Consider the following 20269-nt stretch of genomic DNA (forward strand, 5'->3'; position numbering starts at 1 on the left):
GGACATAGCAGAAATCTGAGGATAAGCCTACTTTATTCATGCATTTTGAGAAATGAACAGATGGAATATAAGCATAACAAATAATAAAAATGAACAGTATTTTAGAGTAATTATGTTTATGATTTACAAACCACAATTTTAAGCTACATGTTTGATTAGAAGCTGTGAGATTTCCTCACTCAGTCTCTCAGAAATGTTGTGGGAACGTCCGGTGGCAGTAGTCAACTCAGCAGGTGTAAACATTGTTCATGGGAACCCAAGCTTTGTCCTAAGTAGATATCTTGAATGATGGATGGATGAATTTTACAAAAACATCACAGTTTTCCTCACTGATGTTCTCAACAAGCCTAACCACCCCTGGTCATCAGACACAAGCGACAGTCATTATTCTTTAGGATGAATCAGAGTGGGGCCAATCTATAAACGTTAACGTAAATGCTTACTTTTTCAAAAGTATAGCCACAAGACTTAAAAAATATGTGTGTTAACATGATTTTAGTGTGATAAAATCGCTTAATAACCTTTTCTGAATAAAGTTCTAGCCAATTTTACAACTTCATTGCCATGATGATGTAATGCCAACAAACCCTAAAACCATGAAACGACTTTACAAATTATGATTTAAACAACTTTACAGCTCAAATAATACATGAGTTTTAACAGAAGAATTAATGTAAGTGCTTTTGTGAATTATAAGCTTCACATTTCTGCCTTTAAACCCTCTAAAAATTGGTCCCTTTCACAAACTTTGATTTTTGCTTTTTAGAAGAAAAAGAGGGTCGAGTCTAAATTATTTTTGTGATAATCAACATTATGCGACAAATGCTGTTAAACTCTGAATATTCCTTCAATACATTTTGATGTGGGAGGGACAATGAAACATTTAGCTGAACATTAGTTTCTTAACTTTAGTAAGACTTTCTAAAGCTATCTTAATATTGCATAATTAACAAATATTTTCACTTTTTACAAAAACTAGTTTGAGATAATTGGCAGACCCCTTGCAGTATGACCACGGACCCCCTGTTGAAGACTGCATTAGAAAGTGCCACTGTTCTTTTAAAGTAAAAGGCCCTAGTTATTCCAAAGATAGATGAGGGCTTTTTACAACTTTTAATGGTTCGATTTTCTTTGGAAAGGACAAAGTCTTGTGAAGCACACTCCAACCACATTAAATAATTTAATCTTCTTTGAGCAAATGTCTTTTTTAGTCATTTCTGCCCCCTACTCACAAGAAACTCTGTAAAATGGTGAGATTTTTTGGTGGGAATGTAGTATCATGTATTGCTGCCTGTGGAAATGAAATCAGAAAAAAGAGCATCTCGCTCATCAACACTTTCAATCCATTCTCATCGGCAGGGCTAAATCATCACAGACAGACTAGTGGCACAAAGCCCTGTTTAAGAGTATTTAATATGCGCAGACATGATCCTGGTTGGAGGCGCATTGGGCCCAGCATACGGACACACAATGAGACCTGTGCTCCATTCTATGGAAATGAATGCCAGTCTCATTTGTCCGATCGTTACAAGTGGGTCAGTCAAGTGGGGTCCCTATTGGCTGGGTTAATGACAGCACAGGGTTTGCAATTGTAGCAGAAGGGCTGGAGTGTTTTCACCTGTGCCAGCATAAGATCTTAATTGCTCTTAGATGCCAGCATGCTGCTCTAAAACAACTTATGCATGTTTATGCATAACCAATGTTCACAGATGCCTGGATTTATCTGTATTTTTGCATAAATTGTTCATTATACGTATATGATCTGATTTTTCACTAAGTCACAACAATAGACATACACAGTCTGCTTAAAACGCAAATTAATACAAAAAAAAAGTTTTGGAAAGAGGAATGATGCAAAATTCCTCCTGACCATTGTGCAGGTCTGATCCACAATGTTTGGTTATTGCTGTCGAAGGAGAATTAATTTGTCATTAAATACAGTGGTTCATATATTTTTCCATCCTGTACTGTGAATGTTTACACATTGTGTTCAATAAAGACATGAAAGTATCATTATTTGTGTGTTATTTGTTTAAGCATACTGTGTTTGTCTATTGTTGTGACTTAGATCAAATTGTATGACCAATTTATACAGAAATACTTATAAACCTAAAGGGTTCACACTCTTTCTCCTGTAACTGTACCAGTGATGTGACTAGCTAAATTGTAAATAACAATTTTGGTCAGTCTGGCATCTTTTCCATTACAGCCAAAAAAACTGACACTTATGCTAAGTTATTGCTCTGCTAAATTCAGTTAACTGATCCGGATGATATGCTCTTTCAATCCCTATAGCTTTTGTTATAAAAAATGTTGATTATACAGTTGAAGTCAGAAGTTTACATACACCTTAGCCAAATACATATGAACTTCCTGACATTTAATCGTAGAAAACATTCCCTGTCTTAGGTAATTTAGGATCACTACTTTATTTTAAGAATGTGAAATTCAGAATAATACTAGAGATAAGTATTTATTTCAGCTTTTATTTCTTTCATCACATTCCCAGTGGGTCAGAAGTTTACATACACATTGTTTGTTTTTGGTAGCATTGCTTTAAATTGTTTAACTTGGGTCAAACATTTTGGGTAGCCTTCCACAAGCTTCTCACAATAAGTTGCTGGAATCTTGGGCCATTCTCCAGACACTTTGTTGTCCTTAAGTCATTTTGCCACAACTTTGGAGGTATGCTTGAGACCATTTGCTAAGAGCTTTAACTTCCTGGCTGATTTCTTTAGATGTTGCTTCAATATATCCACATAATTTTCCTTCCTCATGATGCCATCTATTTTGTGAAGTGCACCAGTCCCTCCTGCAGCAAAGCACCCCCACGACCGAGGCCGGGCAACCTCAACACTACAGCGGATGCGCTGTAACGGCAGGTTACCCTCAGGGGAGAGTGGAGACTCCACCCTCAGGTGGTCCAGCTGATTTGGAGTCAATTCGGACAGTTCGCCTCCTAAGAATCCTCCCACTGCCCGCTCTGGTACGCCCTGACCGAGGTACCCCTTGGCATAGACGCACTGGCACACAGCTGGCCTCCTGGCCTATGCAAATATGCGTTTCCCCCAGTGAGCCTACTTGCACAGACTCTGTGCAAGGTCAGGGAGGACGAGGAGCAGGTCGTCCTGGTAGCACCCTACTGGTCCACCCAGACGTGGTTCTCGGACCTCACGCTCCTTGCGACAGCTCCTCCACCCCCCCCCCACACCCACCCCCCCCCCCCCCATTGAATTCCCCTGAGGAAGGACCTTCTTTCTCAGGGATGGGGCACCATCTGGCACCTGCGACCAGACCTCTGGAATCTCCATGTCTGGTTCCTGGACGGGACGCAGAAGACCTAAGCGGTCTACCACCCGCGGTGGTAGACACGATCACTCAGGCTAGGGCCCCCTCTATGAGGCACCTGTATGCCTTCAAGTGGCGTCGATTCGCTAAGTGGTATTTTTCCAGACGGGAAGACCCCCAGAGATGCGCGGTCGGATCTGTGCTTTCCTTCCTGCAGGAGAGGTTGGAAGGGAGGCTGTCCCCTTCCACCTTGAAGGTGTACATTGCTGCTATAGCAGCACACCATGACACAATGGACAGTGAGTCCTTAGGGAAGCACGACCTGATCATCGGGTTCCTGAGAGGCGCCAGGAGGCTGAACCCCTCCAGACCGCACCTCGTTCCCTCATGGGACCTCTCTGTAGTTCTTCAGGGTCTACAGAGAGCCCCCTTTGAGCCTTTGCAGTCAGATGAGCTTAAGGCACTCTCCTTGAAGACTGCCCTCCTGACTGCGCTCACTTCCATCAAGAGGATAGGAGACCTGCAAACGTTCTCTGTCAGCGAAACGTGCCTGGAGTTCGGTCAGGGCTACTCTCACGTGATCTTGAGACCCCGACCGGGCTATGTGCCCAAGGTTCCTACGACCCCTTTTAGTTACCAGGTGGTGAACCCCAGGAGGAGGCAGACCCAGCCCTGTCGTTGCTGTGTCCGTTGCGTGCTTTACACATCTATTTGGATCACACGCAGAGCTTTAGGATCTCTGAGTAGCTCTTTGTCTGCTTTGGTGTACAGCGAAAAGGAAGCACTGTCTCCAAACAGAGGATAGCCCACTGGCTCATTGATGCCATAGCTATGGCATATCACACCCAGGACGTGCTGCCCCCGGTAGGGCTACGAGCCCATTCTACCAGGGGTGTAGTGGCCTCCTGGGCCCTGGCCAGGGGTGCCTCTCTAACAGACATTTGCAGAGCAGCGGGCTGGGCAACACCCAACACTTTTGCAAGGTTCTACAACCTCCGAGTGGAACCGGTTTCATCCCAGGTTGTGGCACACAATACAAGCGGATAAGCCTGGGATAGCCAGCCGTGTGTATCGCTTGCACATAGCGCTTTCCACCTCCTCTGAACTGAAGACGTGCTCCATTAATTCCCAGTAGTGTTCACAAACAATGTTCCCTGGTTGACTTCCTCCGAGCCCTGTGGCAATCGAGTTTTTGGAGAGACTCGCTGCCAGCCCAGTACACGTGCTAACTAAGAGCCCCGTTCTGGGGTAGGTGCTCCGCATGTGGCGGTTTCCTGAAAGGTAACCCCATGCGATGTATATCTTCCGCTAATTCGTTTCCCTGTTGGCAAACTGCGTCTTCCTTTGGCAGAGCCCCCCCTGCCACAGTCTCCAAGTTTGTAGCAACTCCTCCCCCGTTGGGTTGGATCTACCATGAGACTCTCCACATGGTCGGCAAGACCATGTGACATATTTTCCACTTAAATATCCCCCCCTCTCTTTGGGCGAGGTGTGGTCTCCGCGGTGTCCTCCCTTTGGGACCTGGCGGCCCAGTCGGATAATCCCCCTTGTTTTTTAGGGAGTGGAAAAAAAGAAGGGGAAAAGAGGCCATGACTGGGTTAGCCTGTCTCTATCTTTTGGGTAGTCGACTTGTCCCCAAAGGGCCGTTCGACACTCATAACTATGTTGGGGGAGGTTACGTGTCGGCCAGGTGCGCTGGCTACAAGGCACACAATTGTCTGCCCGTCACACACCGCCAGTTCATATAGCACAGTTCAGCCAGTTGCAGCGTTTTGTATAGGGACCCCTAGTGTCACTACATCGACACAACGTCCAGTGAGTGACAGATAGGGAACATCCTGGTTTCTTGCGTAACTTCCGTTCCCTGATGGAGGGAACGAGATATTGTGTCCCTCCTGCCACAATGCTGTACTACACGCTGAAATGGCCAGACCTTGTCTCAGCTCCTCAGCATAAAACCTGAATGAGTGGTTGCATATCAGCTCCTTTTATACCCGTATGTCTGGGGAGTGGCATGCAAATACCACACTCCAATTTTCATTGGCCTTTTATCAAAGACCAGAGGTGTTTCGGGCTCCCAAGAGTGACCCCTAGTGTCACTACATCGACACAACGTCTTGTTCCCTCCATCAGGGAACGGAGGTTACGCAAGTAACCAGGATGTTCTGGCCCTTTAGCAAAGTGAACAGTTCTATTGAGTCAGCTATTCCAGGACTGAATATGTGGATGCACTGCAGTCAGTGTAAAAAATATTATTATTTTTTACTTTTGTTTTTCTTTTTTTTTTTGAAGAACAGAAATTAAATAAAATAAAATGTTACTTTCCAGAACCAGAAAATGTAATGCTAAAATGTTGAAGCTGGTTTTATCTGGTTTAAGCTGGTCTTTCTTTGACAAGTTGGTGTTCAACTAGTTTAGCTGGTCAAAACAGCCCAAAAACCCTCTTAAACTAGCAAAAAGATTGCCCTGACCAGGCTGGGAGACCAGCAAACCATCCTAGACTGGTTTACAATTATCAACCAGGTAGAGATTAAGTAAAAGAGAAAAAGAGTGAGAAAACTTTATGCTTCAATACTATACCCATTAGATCCTTCAAACACAGGGTCAAATGCTAAGTGAAAATTACAGCTGAAAGGGAATTAAACGCTGTGCTGAGGGCTTCAGGTGCTGGTGCAGTATTTCCAAAACAAATGACCCAATTATATCAGACTTAACCCTGCAATCTATTTTTCCTGAAAAACCAACAATCAGACCTCTGGCATCACCCCATGCTTTGATCTGTAAGGCTTTGCTGTATTTTTCTCTGATTTATATGTCCTTTGTACTTCATTTTCACTGGAAGGTTTTTATCTCCAGTAATATTTCAAAATCTCTGTATGACAGGAAGAAAATGTACTATTACTTTGGGCTGTAGTGTCACACACTTTATGTTAACAAACCTAATATGAGAGAAAAAAAGTGGTGGAAAGTTTTTCTCAAGTAGTTCGTATTCTTTGACTTGATCTGAGTATGTTAACTAAGATAATTGATTGAAACTTAGCATGGTTCTACCTTTGATCTTCTTTTTATGGTGTTTATAAGTTCTTTCATATTCACATTATAAAAACCTGGGGGAAAACAATGTGATAAACTTGCAAGGTTTTTTAATCCCCTGACGAATTTTCAAAAAGTGGCTTAGTGTTTGAACCACTAGTCATCTTCACAGATAAAAATTATCACCTAAATCCTCTGTGGATAGGGCCGTTCATATAAGTTTTTATGTTCCTTCTGTGCTATTTTATAACTGCTTGCATAAGTATGTTATCATGCACTCAATGGACGTCTAAGGCCACTGTAGTGCATCTTGGCATTTATCAGCTTCTCATGCCATGAGCACCATTAAAAAATAGTTAAACTTTTGACACGCAAAGCAGTGAATCAATGTCAGTTTTAAATCAATGAACCAGACAGATGAATATGGGTGCAGGATAAGCATATTTTCATATGGACAAGCGTACTGAATATTTAGATTAGCAATTGTGTATGATCATATAAACGTCCCTACTGTCCAATTCTGTTGAGCTCCACCTAAAATGTGTCCTCTGTGAACAACCCCTTAAAGCATTTCATTTTCATTTTATCTCATTTTCTCTTCTCTTTGTTTTTCACAGGTTATCACTTTGGAAGGATGGGTGGACATCATGTATTATGTTATGGATGCTCACTCCTTTTACAATTTTATATATTTTATATTGCTTATTATAGTAAGTATGCTTAATTTTAGAATATTTCATGATCTTACTTTATAGAGATGAAATGATCTCATAGGTTGGTGTTTGGTTCATGGTGCTAAGGTCCTTTGTGTCCCTCAGGTGGGTTCCTTCTTTATGATCAACCTGTGCCTGGTTGTAATAGCCACCCAGTTTTCCGAAACAAAGCAACGTGAGAACCAGCTGATGCAGGAACAGAGAGCACGCTACCTCTCCAACGACAGCACGCTCGCCAGCTACTCCGAGCCGGGAAGCTGCTATGAGGAGATGCTCAGGTACATCAGCCACCTGTGCCGCAAGGTGAAGCGCCGTGCTTCCCGCATCTACCATGGCTGGCAGAGCAAACGCAGAAAGCAAGTGAACCCAAACAGCGGGCTGGGTGGGGGAGGAGGGGGTGGAGGCGGGGCCAGTAGTCACATCAGGCACAAAGGTGGCAGCCACTGGGTCCGCTCCATCCATAACCTCATCCAGCAGCACCAACATCAGCACTGTCACCTCAGCAACGGCAGCCACAGCCCTCTGGCTGCTACGGGACCCAGCGAGGCTCTGGAAATGAGGTCCATCACGACAGGGCCACAGCTTACCGTGTCCTCTCAACCAACTGCTTTGCAGAATCTTTCTTCCAGGACTCAATCTGTGCACAGTATCTATCAAGGGGACTTTCACGAGACCCCGCAAGTGCAAACGAGCACTTCAGCTGGTGTGCCAGCACTTGCAAGACTAAACGGGGGCATGAACTATCCCACTATCTTGCCCTCCTTTATCTGCAGCTATACCGGCAGCAACCCTGCGGGTAAAGGGAGCGGGGAGTCCAACACCAATACAGGATGTGATGCGATAGACCCCTTTGATAAGCTGCACCAACTCCTGGGAGAACATAGTAAGTGTCATTGGCCCAGTGTCATCTAGTGTCATAAACATGCAAAAAAAAAAAAAATCTAGAGCAAATCGTTTTCCTAAAAACGTATGTCCTTATATGTGGACAGCAGAACTAAGTTGTGAAATTTTAAATAATACCAAGTTACAGAAAGATTTTTATAGATCAGATTTTTTTAGTTGTTTATTATGTTTCCAGGAGTGTTGGTTATTCATGTTTTTGAGATGTTACAGACATTTCATCAGAAATTATCATAATTAATTCTGATTCTAAGTAATGACCAGCACCTTCCAATCACTGCCAACCATGTTAAAATAAAATTCTACATTTTAAATTGTGAATCTATGTCGGCATGATGTTTCTGAGTTTCAGTACCCTAGGATCGGCGACTGTATGCTGACGTGCTGACATGCAGTATTCTTATCAGACATGCATTGCATCAGCTGCGTGGGAGACTAGGGTTCAAAGCCAGGCAGTAACCACAGTTGAATAATCAATGACGAGCATGATTCAGAGGTTTCACTTTTTACTCTAACATTACTATTTACTCCACAAATGGTTAAGATAAGGTTTGGGTTGGGGGATAGAATCTATAAAAATATGCTTTTCTCTTCATTGTATAACATCCTGTAAAGATGAAAACAACTTGCTTCACTACTAGCTTTTAACAGCCTCTCCTGGACATTAATGGAGCTCACACGTGCCCATATGCCCTACAACACTTACCACTTTGGCCACTGGGGGCAGTGTTTCGAAATTTCAGTCAACGTATACCGATTTTGTCAAAAGAAAAGTTGTTCTCCTCTTTCCGATTTCAATGTGAGATCAGGCTGACCATTGTCCCATGTCTGCCAAACATGTTGAGTGTTCCAAAAATCATCTGCAGCCTGAAACTGAACTTTTGGTCAGACTTTAGGAGTGTATGCACTTGCTGCATGGAAAGATATAGGATGCTCCCTTGCTCCCTATTTAGTGAATTACTTAACCTCCAACATGCTGTCTGTCTGCACTGGTCTCAGAACAGTTAGAAATGCACCTTATTTTCATAATAAATCCATATAAAGCCTCTTTAAGCCGCTTTTGGATGAATATTGGATTTTTGTATTATTGCAAATATTGGATTTCTAAGGAAAAATGTCCTAAAGTACACATTAGTGTATATTGTGTTTAGCAGCGTGGCGTTTTGTGATAAATCTATGTAGTTTTATTGGTGTTTCTCCCAAATACACTCCACTGTGATCAGCGCCATGTTGTTTTGTAACATGACTCCATACGTCAAAAACTGTACCCTTTAGTAACAGCACAGAGTCTTCTGTACTGAGATCAGTTGGTTTAAATACATTTAAATTATACATTGCATATAGCAAAACCAAAATGCAACATCCACGCATGTGTACACAGAGCTGCACGAGGACATACACTGATCAGCCACAACATTTAAACCACTGACAGGTGAAGTGAATAACATTTATTATCTCATTACAATGGCACCTGTCAAGGGGTAGGATATATTGGGCAGCAAATGAACAGTCAGTTCTTGAATTTCATGTGTTGGAAGCAGGAAAAATAGACAAGCGTAAGGATCTGTGCTACTTGGACAAGGGCCAAATTGTGATGGCTAGACGACTGGGTCAGAGCAACTCCAAAATGGCAGGTCTTGTGGGGTGTTTCCGGTGCAGTGGTTAGTACCTACCAAAAGTGGTCCAAGGAAGGACAACCGGTGATCCGACGACAGGGTCATGAGCACCCAAGGCTTGCCCGTCTGGTCTGATCCCACAGAAGATCTACTGTACCACAAATTGCTGAAAACTTAATGCTGGCCATGATAGAAATGTGTCAGAACACACAGTGCATTGCAGCTTGCTACGTATGGGGCTGCGTAGCCGCAGACCAGTCGGAGTGCCCATGCTGACCCCTGTCCACCACCAAAAGTGCCTACAATGGGCACGTTAGCGTCAGAACTGGACCATGGAGCAATGGAAGAAGGTGACCTGATGATGAATCACATTTCTTTTAAATCATGTGGACGGCTGGGTGCGTGTGCATCGTTTACCTGGGGAAGAGTTGGCAGCAGGATGCGCCATGGGAAGAAGGCAGGCCGGTGAAGGCAGTGTGATACTCTGGGCAATGATCTGCTGGAAAACCTTGGGTCCTGGCATTCATGTGGATGTTACTTTGGCATGTACCACCTACCTAAAGATTGTTGCAGACCACGTACACCCCTTCATGGCAATGGTATTCCCTGATGGCAGTGGCCTCTTTCAGCAGGATAATGCGCCCTGCCACACAGCAAAAATTGTTCAGGAATGGTTTGAAGAACATGACAAAGAGTTCAAGGAGTTGACTTGGCCTCCAAATTCCCCAGATCTCATTCTGATTGAGCATCTATGGGATGTGCTGGACCAACAAGTCTGAACCATGGAGGCCCCACCTCGCAACTTACGGGACTTAAAGGATCTGCTGCAAACGTCTTGGTGCCAGCAGGCTTGGGGAGTACCAGAATGCTGTAGCAAATTAGCTCAAAAGGGAAATATGAATAATTAATAATAACAATAATAATTAATAAATAAATATTTGTATCAGTTAATAGAATTAACTTGATGTAGCTGAATTAATATTACAATCAATGAATCTGTTCATCCAGCAAACACTCAGTGTTGATCGTCTATCAACTCTCAGAAAGGATATTTTTCATGGCCACAGAAAAATAACTCTTTCTTTGCATGTAGCTGTGATCAAATCGTTAAATTGACGTTGATTTACAAGCAGACCAGAATCAACTCACAAGAATGTACACAAAAGCTTTATTTAACTAAATCACGAACACTTAACTAACCTAAACATACACATACACACAAATCACGCATACATGGGAAATGGAAAAGTGAAAGAAACCGGAACAGAACAGGGGAATGAAGCTATGAAAAGAGTAATTTAACCATCTGAAAGAACCATCAGTTTCTTACTTCAAAGCACCTTTGTTAACAAAGGGGTTCACAGCTTATACTAAACCTCTGTTTAGTTAGTTAATTGTACGATACTTGCAATGCCTTGGCTGTTGAGAGAGCTCCTGGATGCAGTCTCAGGAGAAAGTCTTGATGGTTCCTTGAGATGATGGTGTTGAAGTTGCAATCAATTTCTTCCGCCTTGAATGAAGAAATGATGATGAAATTGCGGCGTTAGTTTGACTCTGTTATGGTCGAGGAAGTTTCACATTTTCTCATGCTGAGGCCTGCCAGCCCACGACCTCGCGGTCGGACCGGGTGTTTCTGGTCCCACACGAACAGCAACCAGGAGAAGAAGGAAGAGCCAGGGAGGTCACTATGACAGTGCCCTTTAACTCCTGAGGGAGGTCACTCCTCTCGAGTTTGGCCTGACCAATGAGAAAGGTGCAATTGTCTAGCGGGAAGAGTTCCTTTGTTTGGAAGCTGACTCATTTGCATGATTGGAGTAAGCTGGCAGTTTGTGCCCCTTTATGCTCTGATTAATATAACAAGCATAAAATGCATGCCTTAAGGAGGTGATATACACCAATGTGCAGGGCGTCACACAAGGATTAATTTAATAGGAAGCATGATACCAATAATTTTACATTATCTAGTGTTCTGTCATAAAGCATGCATAAAATGGTATACAGTACAAAATACACTATACATCATACACACAATGTCCTGGGGATATGCATGTTAATTTATAGAACAGTTTGTCTATAAATTAATGAAGAAAAGTCTGTTTTATGGGCTTTATGTGTCTTTCCTATGGGGGAATGGAATGAGTTACTCTCCCTACATTCCTTTGCTTTTGCATGTGGCTACTTTCCCCCACCTGGAATGTCTCTGAGGTCCACTAGTTGCTGGACCAGTCTCAGAAAGGGGGAGTAAAAGCAGATAATGATCAGTGGGAGAGCAGACATCTCGGTGTCTGCTTGGGCCTACTTGGATCTTAGCTTGTTACGGTCTTGAGACGTCTGTTAGATTATTCATTAAATAATGAATAATTGTGTGTCTGATTGGTCTAGATGCTACAATGCTTCAATCAGGATACAAAAAATGTGTAACTGTAATCTGTTGCAGTTACATAAAAACTCAATGTATTCAGATTACAGTTGCATTTGGTAAAAATTGGGATTACTAGCAGGATTACAATTCTCAATATACCAGAATCAGAATGAGCTTTATTGCCAAGCGTGCTCACGTACACAAGGAATTTTTTTTGGTGATAGGAGAAACAAGCAAGTGCACACAGAACATTACAGTGAGACACAAAATATAAAACAAGGTAAGAGTATAAATAGACACAAAAAATAGGACATATAACATAGAATGGCGTATGTACAAGTGCAAGTGGTAATATATGTGCAGGGTAGGGGTATGTATAGTTATTTAATTAAATATACGTGAATTTACATATGTTCATGTCATATTTATACATTATTGCACTATGGGAGTCCTGAAGGCTGTTTAATTGTTCATGTGGTAAAAGGGTAAAAACTGTTCTTGTGCCTGGTTGTCCTGGCGCAGTTCAAAAAGGGAGTGGGCTGGGTGTGTGGGGTTCAGAGTGATTCTACCTGCACGTTTCCTCTTTTAGGAGATGTACAGGTCTTGGAGGGTGGGCAGGGGGGCACCATTAATCCTCTCAGCAAGATTTTCCTAGTCGACTAGTAGGCGTTAATTTAAGCCATTAGTCGACTAGTCGCACGTTTATGATATTAATTGAATTACTTAAATATTTTTTTTGGGGGGGGGGGGGGGGGGCATCAGAAAATTGTTTGAGTTCCAGGGCTGAGAAAGAATTTTATAAGTAACATTGCTAACACTGTTCTACATTACAGAGAAATACTAAACCGTAATAATGAGCCTTAAAAATATACATTTTACAAGCACACGCACGAAGCGAGCCATAAACGGTAATGATTCTGAATGTGTCGGAAAAACTAGCAAGGAGACTGTCTGAACATTTTGTTAATTTATAGAGAGAAATGCACATTAGTGTTGTGCCGACAGACGATGATCTCGGGGATCGACGATGGTCAGAGTGATCGCCAATAGCTGATGCCTTTGATCATGTCAAGACAATATTTGGCTCGTTTTCCCATGTATTAAATTATTATTATTATTATTATTATTATTAGGCTATTATTATTATAAAATTAATATTACAAATAATTTGCCCGTAGACACACAGACACACACTTGAAGAAACATACTTTATAATATTATTAAAAACAGATGACAGAAAAGCCATCTATGCGCATATATGACGTGCTGATACGGAGGCGTGCAGTCTCGTGGAACACGCGCATGTAAAAGGTTCTCACTCGTTCTTTGTTTCTGTCTTCTGATTTTTTGTTTTGTTTTGCAAGAACAGTATTATCTATAAGTGCTGCAAATGACCTCAGACATCTCAGCTCAGCTCAGCTTTGAGTTCCTTCACTTTATTTCCACAGAGCAGTTAATTGTGAACACAACTCTGCAGCCTGTAAAATAATACAAGATATATAAAATAATACAAAAACACGTTCACATCGAACCATGATTTATATTTCAGTGATTATTATCATCATTATAATTATTATTTTTACATTTATAATTGTTTTTATGTCTTCATTTGTGTAAGTAATATTCCGCCTGCATGTTTAGATGGATACTTGCCTGACAGTAAATGGAAAGGTGATATATATATATATATATATATATATATATATAATTCTTTTATAACTTCATTATTTTATTTGCATTTTTGTTTCGTTTGGAGTGCAATTTTAATTTAGAAATGTATTTGATTTAAGTTTTTTTGTTTTTTAAATAAATAAAATAAATTTTCAATGCAAAACCACTAAATCAAGAATATTCACCGAACCCTCTGCCCGGGGGTTTCCAATGTAATTGGATATTGCGAGATATATATATACAGTTGTGCTCAAAAGTTTGCATACCCTTGGAGAATGGTTTGGTACTATACAGTATGTACCATTTTTAAAGAAAACATGAGTGAGCAGGCAAAACACATTTCTTTTATTTCTTATGAGATTCATATTCAACTGTAGGTTATAACAGAATGGCACAATCATAAAACAAAACATGGCAACAAAGAAAAAAATGAAATGACCCCTGTTCAAAAGTCTCCACACCCTTAGTTCTTAATACTATGTATTGCCCACTTTAGCGTTTGTGTGAAGAGAAGATCAGAGCAGGGGAGGGGTGTGAGACTGGGCTTTTCAAAGTAAAACACATTCAGTTCATCAGCCATTTGTTGGTTCTCTACAGAGCGAAAGGGAAGTTTCTTATACTTGGTAATGCTTTTCAAGCCTTTCCACACAGATGCTGGATTGTTGGCTGAAAACAGTTTTTTCAACTTTTCAGAGTAGCTTCTTTTAGCCACTCCTAGGTCATTGTTTTTCAGGCCTGATTGTACAATATTTTATCCTCACTTCTGTAAGCATCCTCTTTGGCATGACAAAGATGTCTGAGTTTTCCTGTAAACGTCATGGTTACTTGTGCAACCTCCGTTCCCTGATGGAGGGAACGAGACATTGTGTCAATGTAGTGACACTAGGGATCACTCTTGGGAGCCCAAGACGCCTCTGGTCTTTGATAAAAGGCAAATGAAAATTGGCGAGTGGTATTTGCATGCCACTCCCCCGGACATACGGGTATAAAAGGAGCTGGTATGCAACCACTCATTCAGGTTTTATGCTGAGGAGCCGAGACAAGGTCCGGCCATTTCAGCGGGTAGTTCAGCGTTGGGGCAAGAGGGACACAATGTCTCGTTCCCTCCATCAGGGAACGGAGGTTACACAAGTAACCATGACGTTCCCTATCTGTCACTCACTCGACATTGTGTCGATGTAGTGACACTAGGGGTCCCTATACGAAACACCACAACTGGCTGAACTGTGTTACGTGAACTGGCGGTGTGTGATGGGCAGACTACTGTGTGCCTCATAGCCAGCACACCAGGTCGACACGTAACCTCCCCCAACATAGTTATGAGTGTCGAACAGCCCTTTGGGGACAAGTCGACTACCCAAAAGATAGAGACAGGCTAACCCAGTCGTGGCCTCTTTTTCCCTTCTCTTTTTCCACTCCCTAAAAAAGAAGGGGGATTATCCAACTGGGCTGCCAGGTCTAGTCGGGGGGTGTCCCTCCCAAGGGGAAGACACCGCGGAGACCATACCTCGCCCAAAGAGAGGGGGGGATATTTAAGTGGAAGAATATATCACATGGTCTTTCCGACCATGTGGAGAGTCTTCAAGGTAGATCCTACCCAACGGGGGAGGAGTTACGACAAACATGGAGACTGGGGCAGAGGGGCTCTGCCCAAGGAAGATGCAGTTTGCCAACAGGGAAACTAATTAGTGGAAGATATATATCGCATGGGGATATCCTTACAGGGAACCGCCACATGCAGAGCACCTACCTCAGAACAGGACTCTTAGTTAGAAAACTCGACTGCCACAGGGCTCGGAGGAAGTCAACCAGGGAACAAAGCTTGTGAACACTACTGGGAATTAATGGCGCACGTCTTCAGCTCAAAAGGAGGTGGAAGGCACTATGTGCAAGCGATACAGCCAGCCAGCTATCCCAGGCTTATCCGCTTGTGTTGCGTGCCACTACCTGGGATGAAACCGGTTCCACCCGGAGGTTGTAGAACCTTGCAAAGGTGTTGGGTGTTGCCCAGCCTGCTGCTCTGCAAATGTCTGTTAGAGAGGCACCCCTTGCCAGGGCCCAGGAAGCCGCTACACCCCTGGTAGAATGGGTTCGGAGCCCTACCGGGGGTGGCATGTCCTGGGCATGATATGCCATAGTTATGGCATCAATGAGCCAGTGGGCGATCCTCTGCTTGGAGACAGTGCTTCCTTTCCGCTGTGCACCAAAGCAGACAAAGGGCTGCTCAGAGATCCTAAAGCTCTGCGTGCTATCCAAATAGATGCGTAAAGCGCGCACCGGACACAGCAATGACAGGCTGGGTCTGCCTCCTCCTGGGGCAGATTACGTTTTCAGGTCTCCTACCCTCTTGATGGAAGTGAGCACAGTCAGGAGGGCAGTCTTCAAGGAGAGTTCCTTAAGCTCGGCTTACTGCAAAGGCTCAAAGGGGGCTCTCTGTAGACCCTGAAAAACTACAGAGAGGTCCCATGAGGGAACGAGGCGCCTCTCAGAAACCTGATGATCAGGTCCTGCTTCCCTAAGGACTTACCGTCGACTGCGTCGGGAAGAACACCATTTAGCGAACAGACGCCACTTAAAGGCAAACAGGTGCCTCGTAGAGGGGGCCCTAGCCTGAGTGATCATGTCCACAACCGCTTAGATCTTCCACGTCCCGTCCAGGGGCCATACATGGAGATTCCAGAGGTCTGGTCGCGGGTGCCAGATGGTGCCCCGTCCCTGAGAAAGAAGGTCCTTCCTCAGGGGAATTCGCCGGGGGGGGCTGTCGCGAGAAGCGTGAGGTCCGAGAACCACATCTGGGTGGGCCAGTAGGGTGCAACCAGAACGACCTGCTCTGGGTCTGTGCAAGTAGGCTCCCTGGGGAAATGCATATTTGCACAGGCCAGGGGGCCAGCTGTGTGCCAGCGTGTCTATGCCGAGGGGAGCCTTGGTGAGGGCATATCAGAGCGGGCAGTGGGAGGATTCTTGAGAGGCGAACAGGTCCACCTGTGCCCGTCTGAATCGACTCCAAATCAGCTGGACCACCTGAGGGTGGAGTCTCCACTCTCCCCTGAGGGTAACCTGCCGTGACAGTGCGTCCGCTGTAGTGTTGAGGTTGCCCGGGATGTGAGTGCTCGCAGCGACTTGAAGTGCTGCTGACTCCAGAGGAGGAGACGGCGGGCGAGTTGTGACATACAATGAGAGCACAGACCGCCATGGCGGTTGACATATGCTACCGTTGCCGTGTTGTCTGTCAGAACTAACACGTGCTTGCCCTGGATCAGTGGCCGAAACCTCTGCAGGGCGAGCAGAATTGCCAACAACTTGAGGCAGTTTATGTGCCAATGCAGTCGCGGGCCTGTCCACAGGCCGGCAGCTGCGTGCCAGTTGCAAACAGCACCCCAGCTCGTTTTGGAGGATTCCGTCGTGACCACGACGTGCCTGGAGACCAGTTCTAGGGGAACACTTGCCCGAAGAAACAAGAGGTCAGTCCAAGGGCTGAAGAGACGGTGACAGACTGCCGTGATGACCACGCGATGTGTCCCGTGGCGCCATACCCATCTCGGGACTCGAGTCTGAAGCCAGTGCTGAAGCGGTCTCATATGCATCAACCCGAGCAGGGTGGCTACCGCTGAGGATGCCATATGCCCCAGGAGCCTCTGAAAATGTTTCAGTGGAACCGCTGTTTTCTGTTTGAACACCTTCAAACAGGCCAGCACCGACTGGGCACACTCGTTCATAAGGCGCGCTGTCAAAGAGACTGAGTCCAGCTCCAAACCGAGAAAAGAGATGCTCTGAACCGGGAGGAGCTTGCTCTTTTCTCAGTTGACAAGAAGCCCTAGTCAGCTGAGGTGTGAGAGCACCAAGTCCCTGTGTGCGCACAACATGTCCCGAGAGTGAGCTAGGATTAGCCAGTCGTCGAAATAGTTGAGAATGCGAATGCCCACCTTCCTTAACGGGGCAAGGGCTGCCTCTGCGACCTTGAACGGGAGTCTGTGTAAGGCCCAGTTCAGTACACGCAGGTCCAAGATTGGCCGCAACCCACCGCCTTTTTTCTGTACGATGAAGTAGGGGCTGTAAAACCCCTTCTTCATCTCGGCTGGAGGGACAGGTTCTATCGCGCCCTTCTGTAGGAGGGTAGCGATCTCCGCGCGCAAGGTAGCAGCGTTTTTGTCCTTGACCAAGGTGAAGTGGATACCGCTGAACCTGGGCGGGTGCCTGGTGAACTGAATTGCGTAGCCGAGGCGGACGGTCCGGATCAGCCATCACGACGGATTGGAAAGCGCAAGCCACGCATCCAAGTTCCGCACAAGGGGGACCAAGGGGACAACGTCATCGGACGTACCGGCAGGTGGAGCCTCGCGGCAGGGTGGAGCTCGAGGTGCCACACCACGTCGTGGCCGTTCTGAGTCTAGGGACATCGAAGCACTTACCTGGCTCCTTGTGACCACCCCCGGAACAGCCTGGGACAGGGGAGGAAGAGGCCTGTCCTCGTAACCCGTGGAGACTGCCACATCGGGGGCGGCTGTGTGCCACAGCTGGACACTCAGGGGCAGAAAGACCACCGCTGGAGCGCCAATCCTGCAAGGAAAAACCTGTGGACGGTAGTCATGATGACGACCGTGCACACTGGGTATGTGACCCAGGGAGGAAGGAAACCGCTCTTTTGCTGAACTGTTGGGTACCGTGAAACACAGAAAAGTCCTTATTTGTTTGAGTGAGCAGAGGCAGTTCATCTGTTTTGTTGATGAGGGAGCGGACATTCGCCAGATGAATACTCAGCAGTGGAGTCCTAAAGCAGCGTTGACGAAGCTTCACAAGCACGTCAGCACGCTTCCCTTGCTTGTGTCTCTTGGAGCACTTGTAGAACACTGCTGCGCCTCCAACTAAGATGTCTAATAAAATGTCCAAATAATCAAACACCAGCAAAAATTATCAGGTATGCTCCACCGAATATTTAGCAGTTCATCTCTGATGAAACTGATCGGGAAAGAGTAACAAAAGACATGACAAACAAACAAAAGTAATAAAAAAATGAGAGCTCCACACCGAAGCAGCCATCCGCAGCACCAACTTCTGTATACAGTATATAAAAAAATAAACAAAAGATCCTCCTGAAATAAAATGATAAAGACCGCTGCTTACTTTATAGTGGTACAGATATGATCAGATGCTCACTGGAGATCTCTTCTGGTTCTTTCTCTTGACTCACATGAATCTGCCGCCATTTACTATCACATGTGTAAATTACACCTGTCTCAGGTCAACACTGCGCTCTCAAGGCAAACGTGGTCAAACCATTAAAAGTGCTGTTTCATCGCAATTGCCACTAGAGGACTATTATGATTTCTGTGGAAATTCTGACATTCTTTTCTCTTCAATGGAGAAAAGGGAAACAACATTACAGTTCAGTGAAATTTACCTTCCAGCTGTGAAGATGCAGTGATTTTCCAAGGACCCGACATATAATTTAAAGAAGCATTTAAAGGTAAGACCCACACAAAAATCACTTTAGCAAGTTTAGCTAAAATTAGTCATATGTGTTCCTTAATTTCGCCGTCCGACCATCTGTCGATTGTTTTTGCGAGAGCAGGAATAGAAGTGAAGAAACAACGGCCAGTATTCGGTACACGGGATGCCTACTGTCTAAACTTTATTGTGACTTTTCATTTCCATCCTTACTTCAGTTGAAACTCTAAAATTGTTCTCTGAAATGCTTTCATGTTGTAATGACAACAGTAATTGGGACAGCATTTATTTTTTTCTTTGTTAAAAAAATCCAGATTGTACACTTGAATATCAAATTAATTTAAAATGTTATTAAGTTCTTAGGGGAAAAGTGCAATGGATAATTTATCTGATTTTGATACTTATAAATGTACTGTTAAGAACAGTTCAAAAGTATGGGTGAGGGAGAAATACTTGCAAATGTAACATTTTAAAACTCATAGAAAGTAGGAATAAGTTAATCAAGACACACTAAAAAGGTTTAAATCTATTTTAATCTATTCTTTAAAACAAGATGACAGGCACTGGAGGCATTAATTATAACGATGATGATGAAGATAGCATGTGATCTGCCAATTGCAATCAGAAGTTAATGAATGGTCAGTGCCAATTAGTCTACATGCTAACTGCAATACATGGCAGAATTCAACTTTGTTTTGTTTTTGAATCTGAGGTATATCCTGTCAGATTTTTTAATGTTTACCAAGACATACGTAATTCAGTGCATCTGTTCTAATTGTATTTTCTTGATGAGAAAATAAACTATATTCTGTAACAGATAGAGGACTTACCCGATTTGGTTAAAAATGCAGAGTTCTAAATTTGAACATATTCTGTTTTCCTATTAAGGAGGCAGTGTCCCTTTTTTTCATGTTTTATTTCTTATATATAATAATAGCTACATCACTCATAACATTATTCAAACACGGTTTGTTTGCATTCAGAAGGTATGATTAAAAGTCACTGAGAACATATGTCTTTTCTCTTGACTTTATTCACAAATGCGATCTTGAGGTAATCAAAAAGTAATTTGATTACATTAATTTCTTATCAAGATAACTGTATTAAATTACTGATTACATTTTTTAATTAGTAAACAGTACTTGTAACAGATTACATTTTAAAAGTAACCCTCCCAACCCGAGGTGCCAGATACCACAGGACACCTTCAGAGGTCTTGTGGAGTCCATGCCTTAACGGGT

At 43.8% G+C, this 20269-nt stretch overlaps 1 protein-coding gene across 1 annotated transcript in view; it reads left to right on the forward strand.

The window, feature by feature from the left end:
* The window catches only part of cacna1ha (calcium channel, voltage-dependent, T type, alpha 1H subunit a), a 105896-nt gene that overhangs the window by 26543 nt on the left and 59084 nt on the right, over window positions 1-20269 (forward strand). Inside the window, exons 6-7 of the mRNA XM_051715927.1 lie at window positions 6939-7031; window positions 7140-7917. Coding sequence (XP_051571887.1) covers window positions 6939-7031; window positions 7140-7917 — 871 coding nt within the window. The remainder of the gene's footprint in view (window positions 1-6938; window positions 7032-7139; window positions 7918-20269) is intronic.

The sequence above is a fragment of the Myxocyprinus asiaticus genome, chromosome 14 (assembly GCF_019703515.2).
Source record: "Myxocyprinus asiaticus isolate MX2 ecotype Aquarium Trade chromosome 14, UBuf_Myxa_2, whole genome shotgun sequence".
Classification (NCBI taxonomy): domain Eukaryota; kingdom Metazoa; phylum Chordata; class Actinopteri; order Cypriniformes; family Catostomidae; genus Myxocyprinus; species Myxocyprinus asiaticus.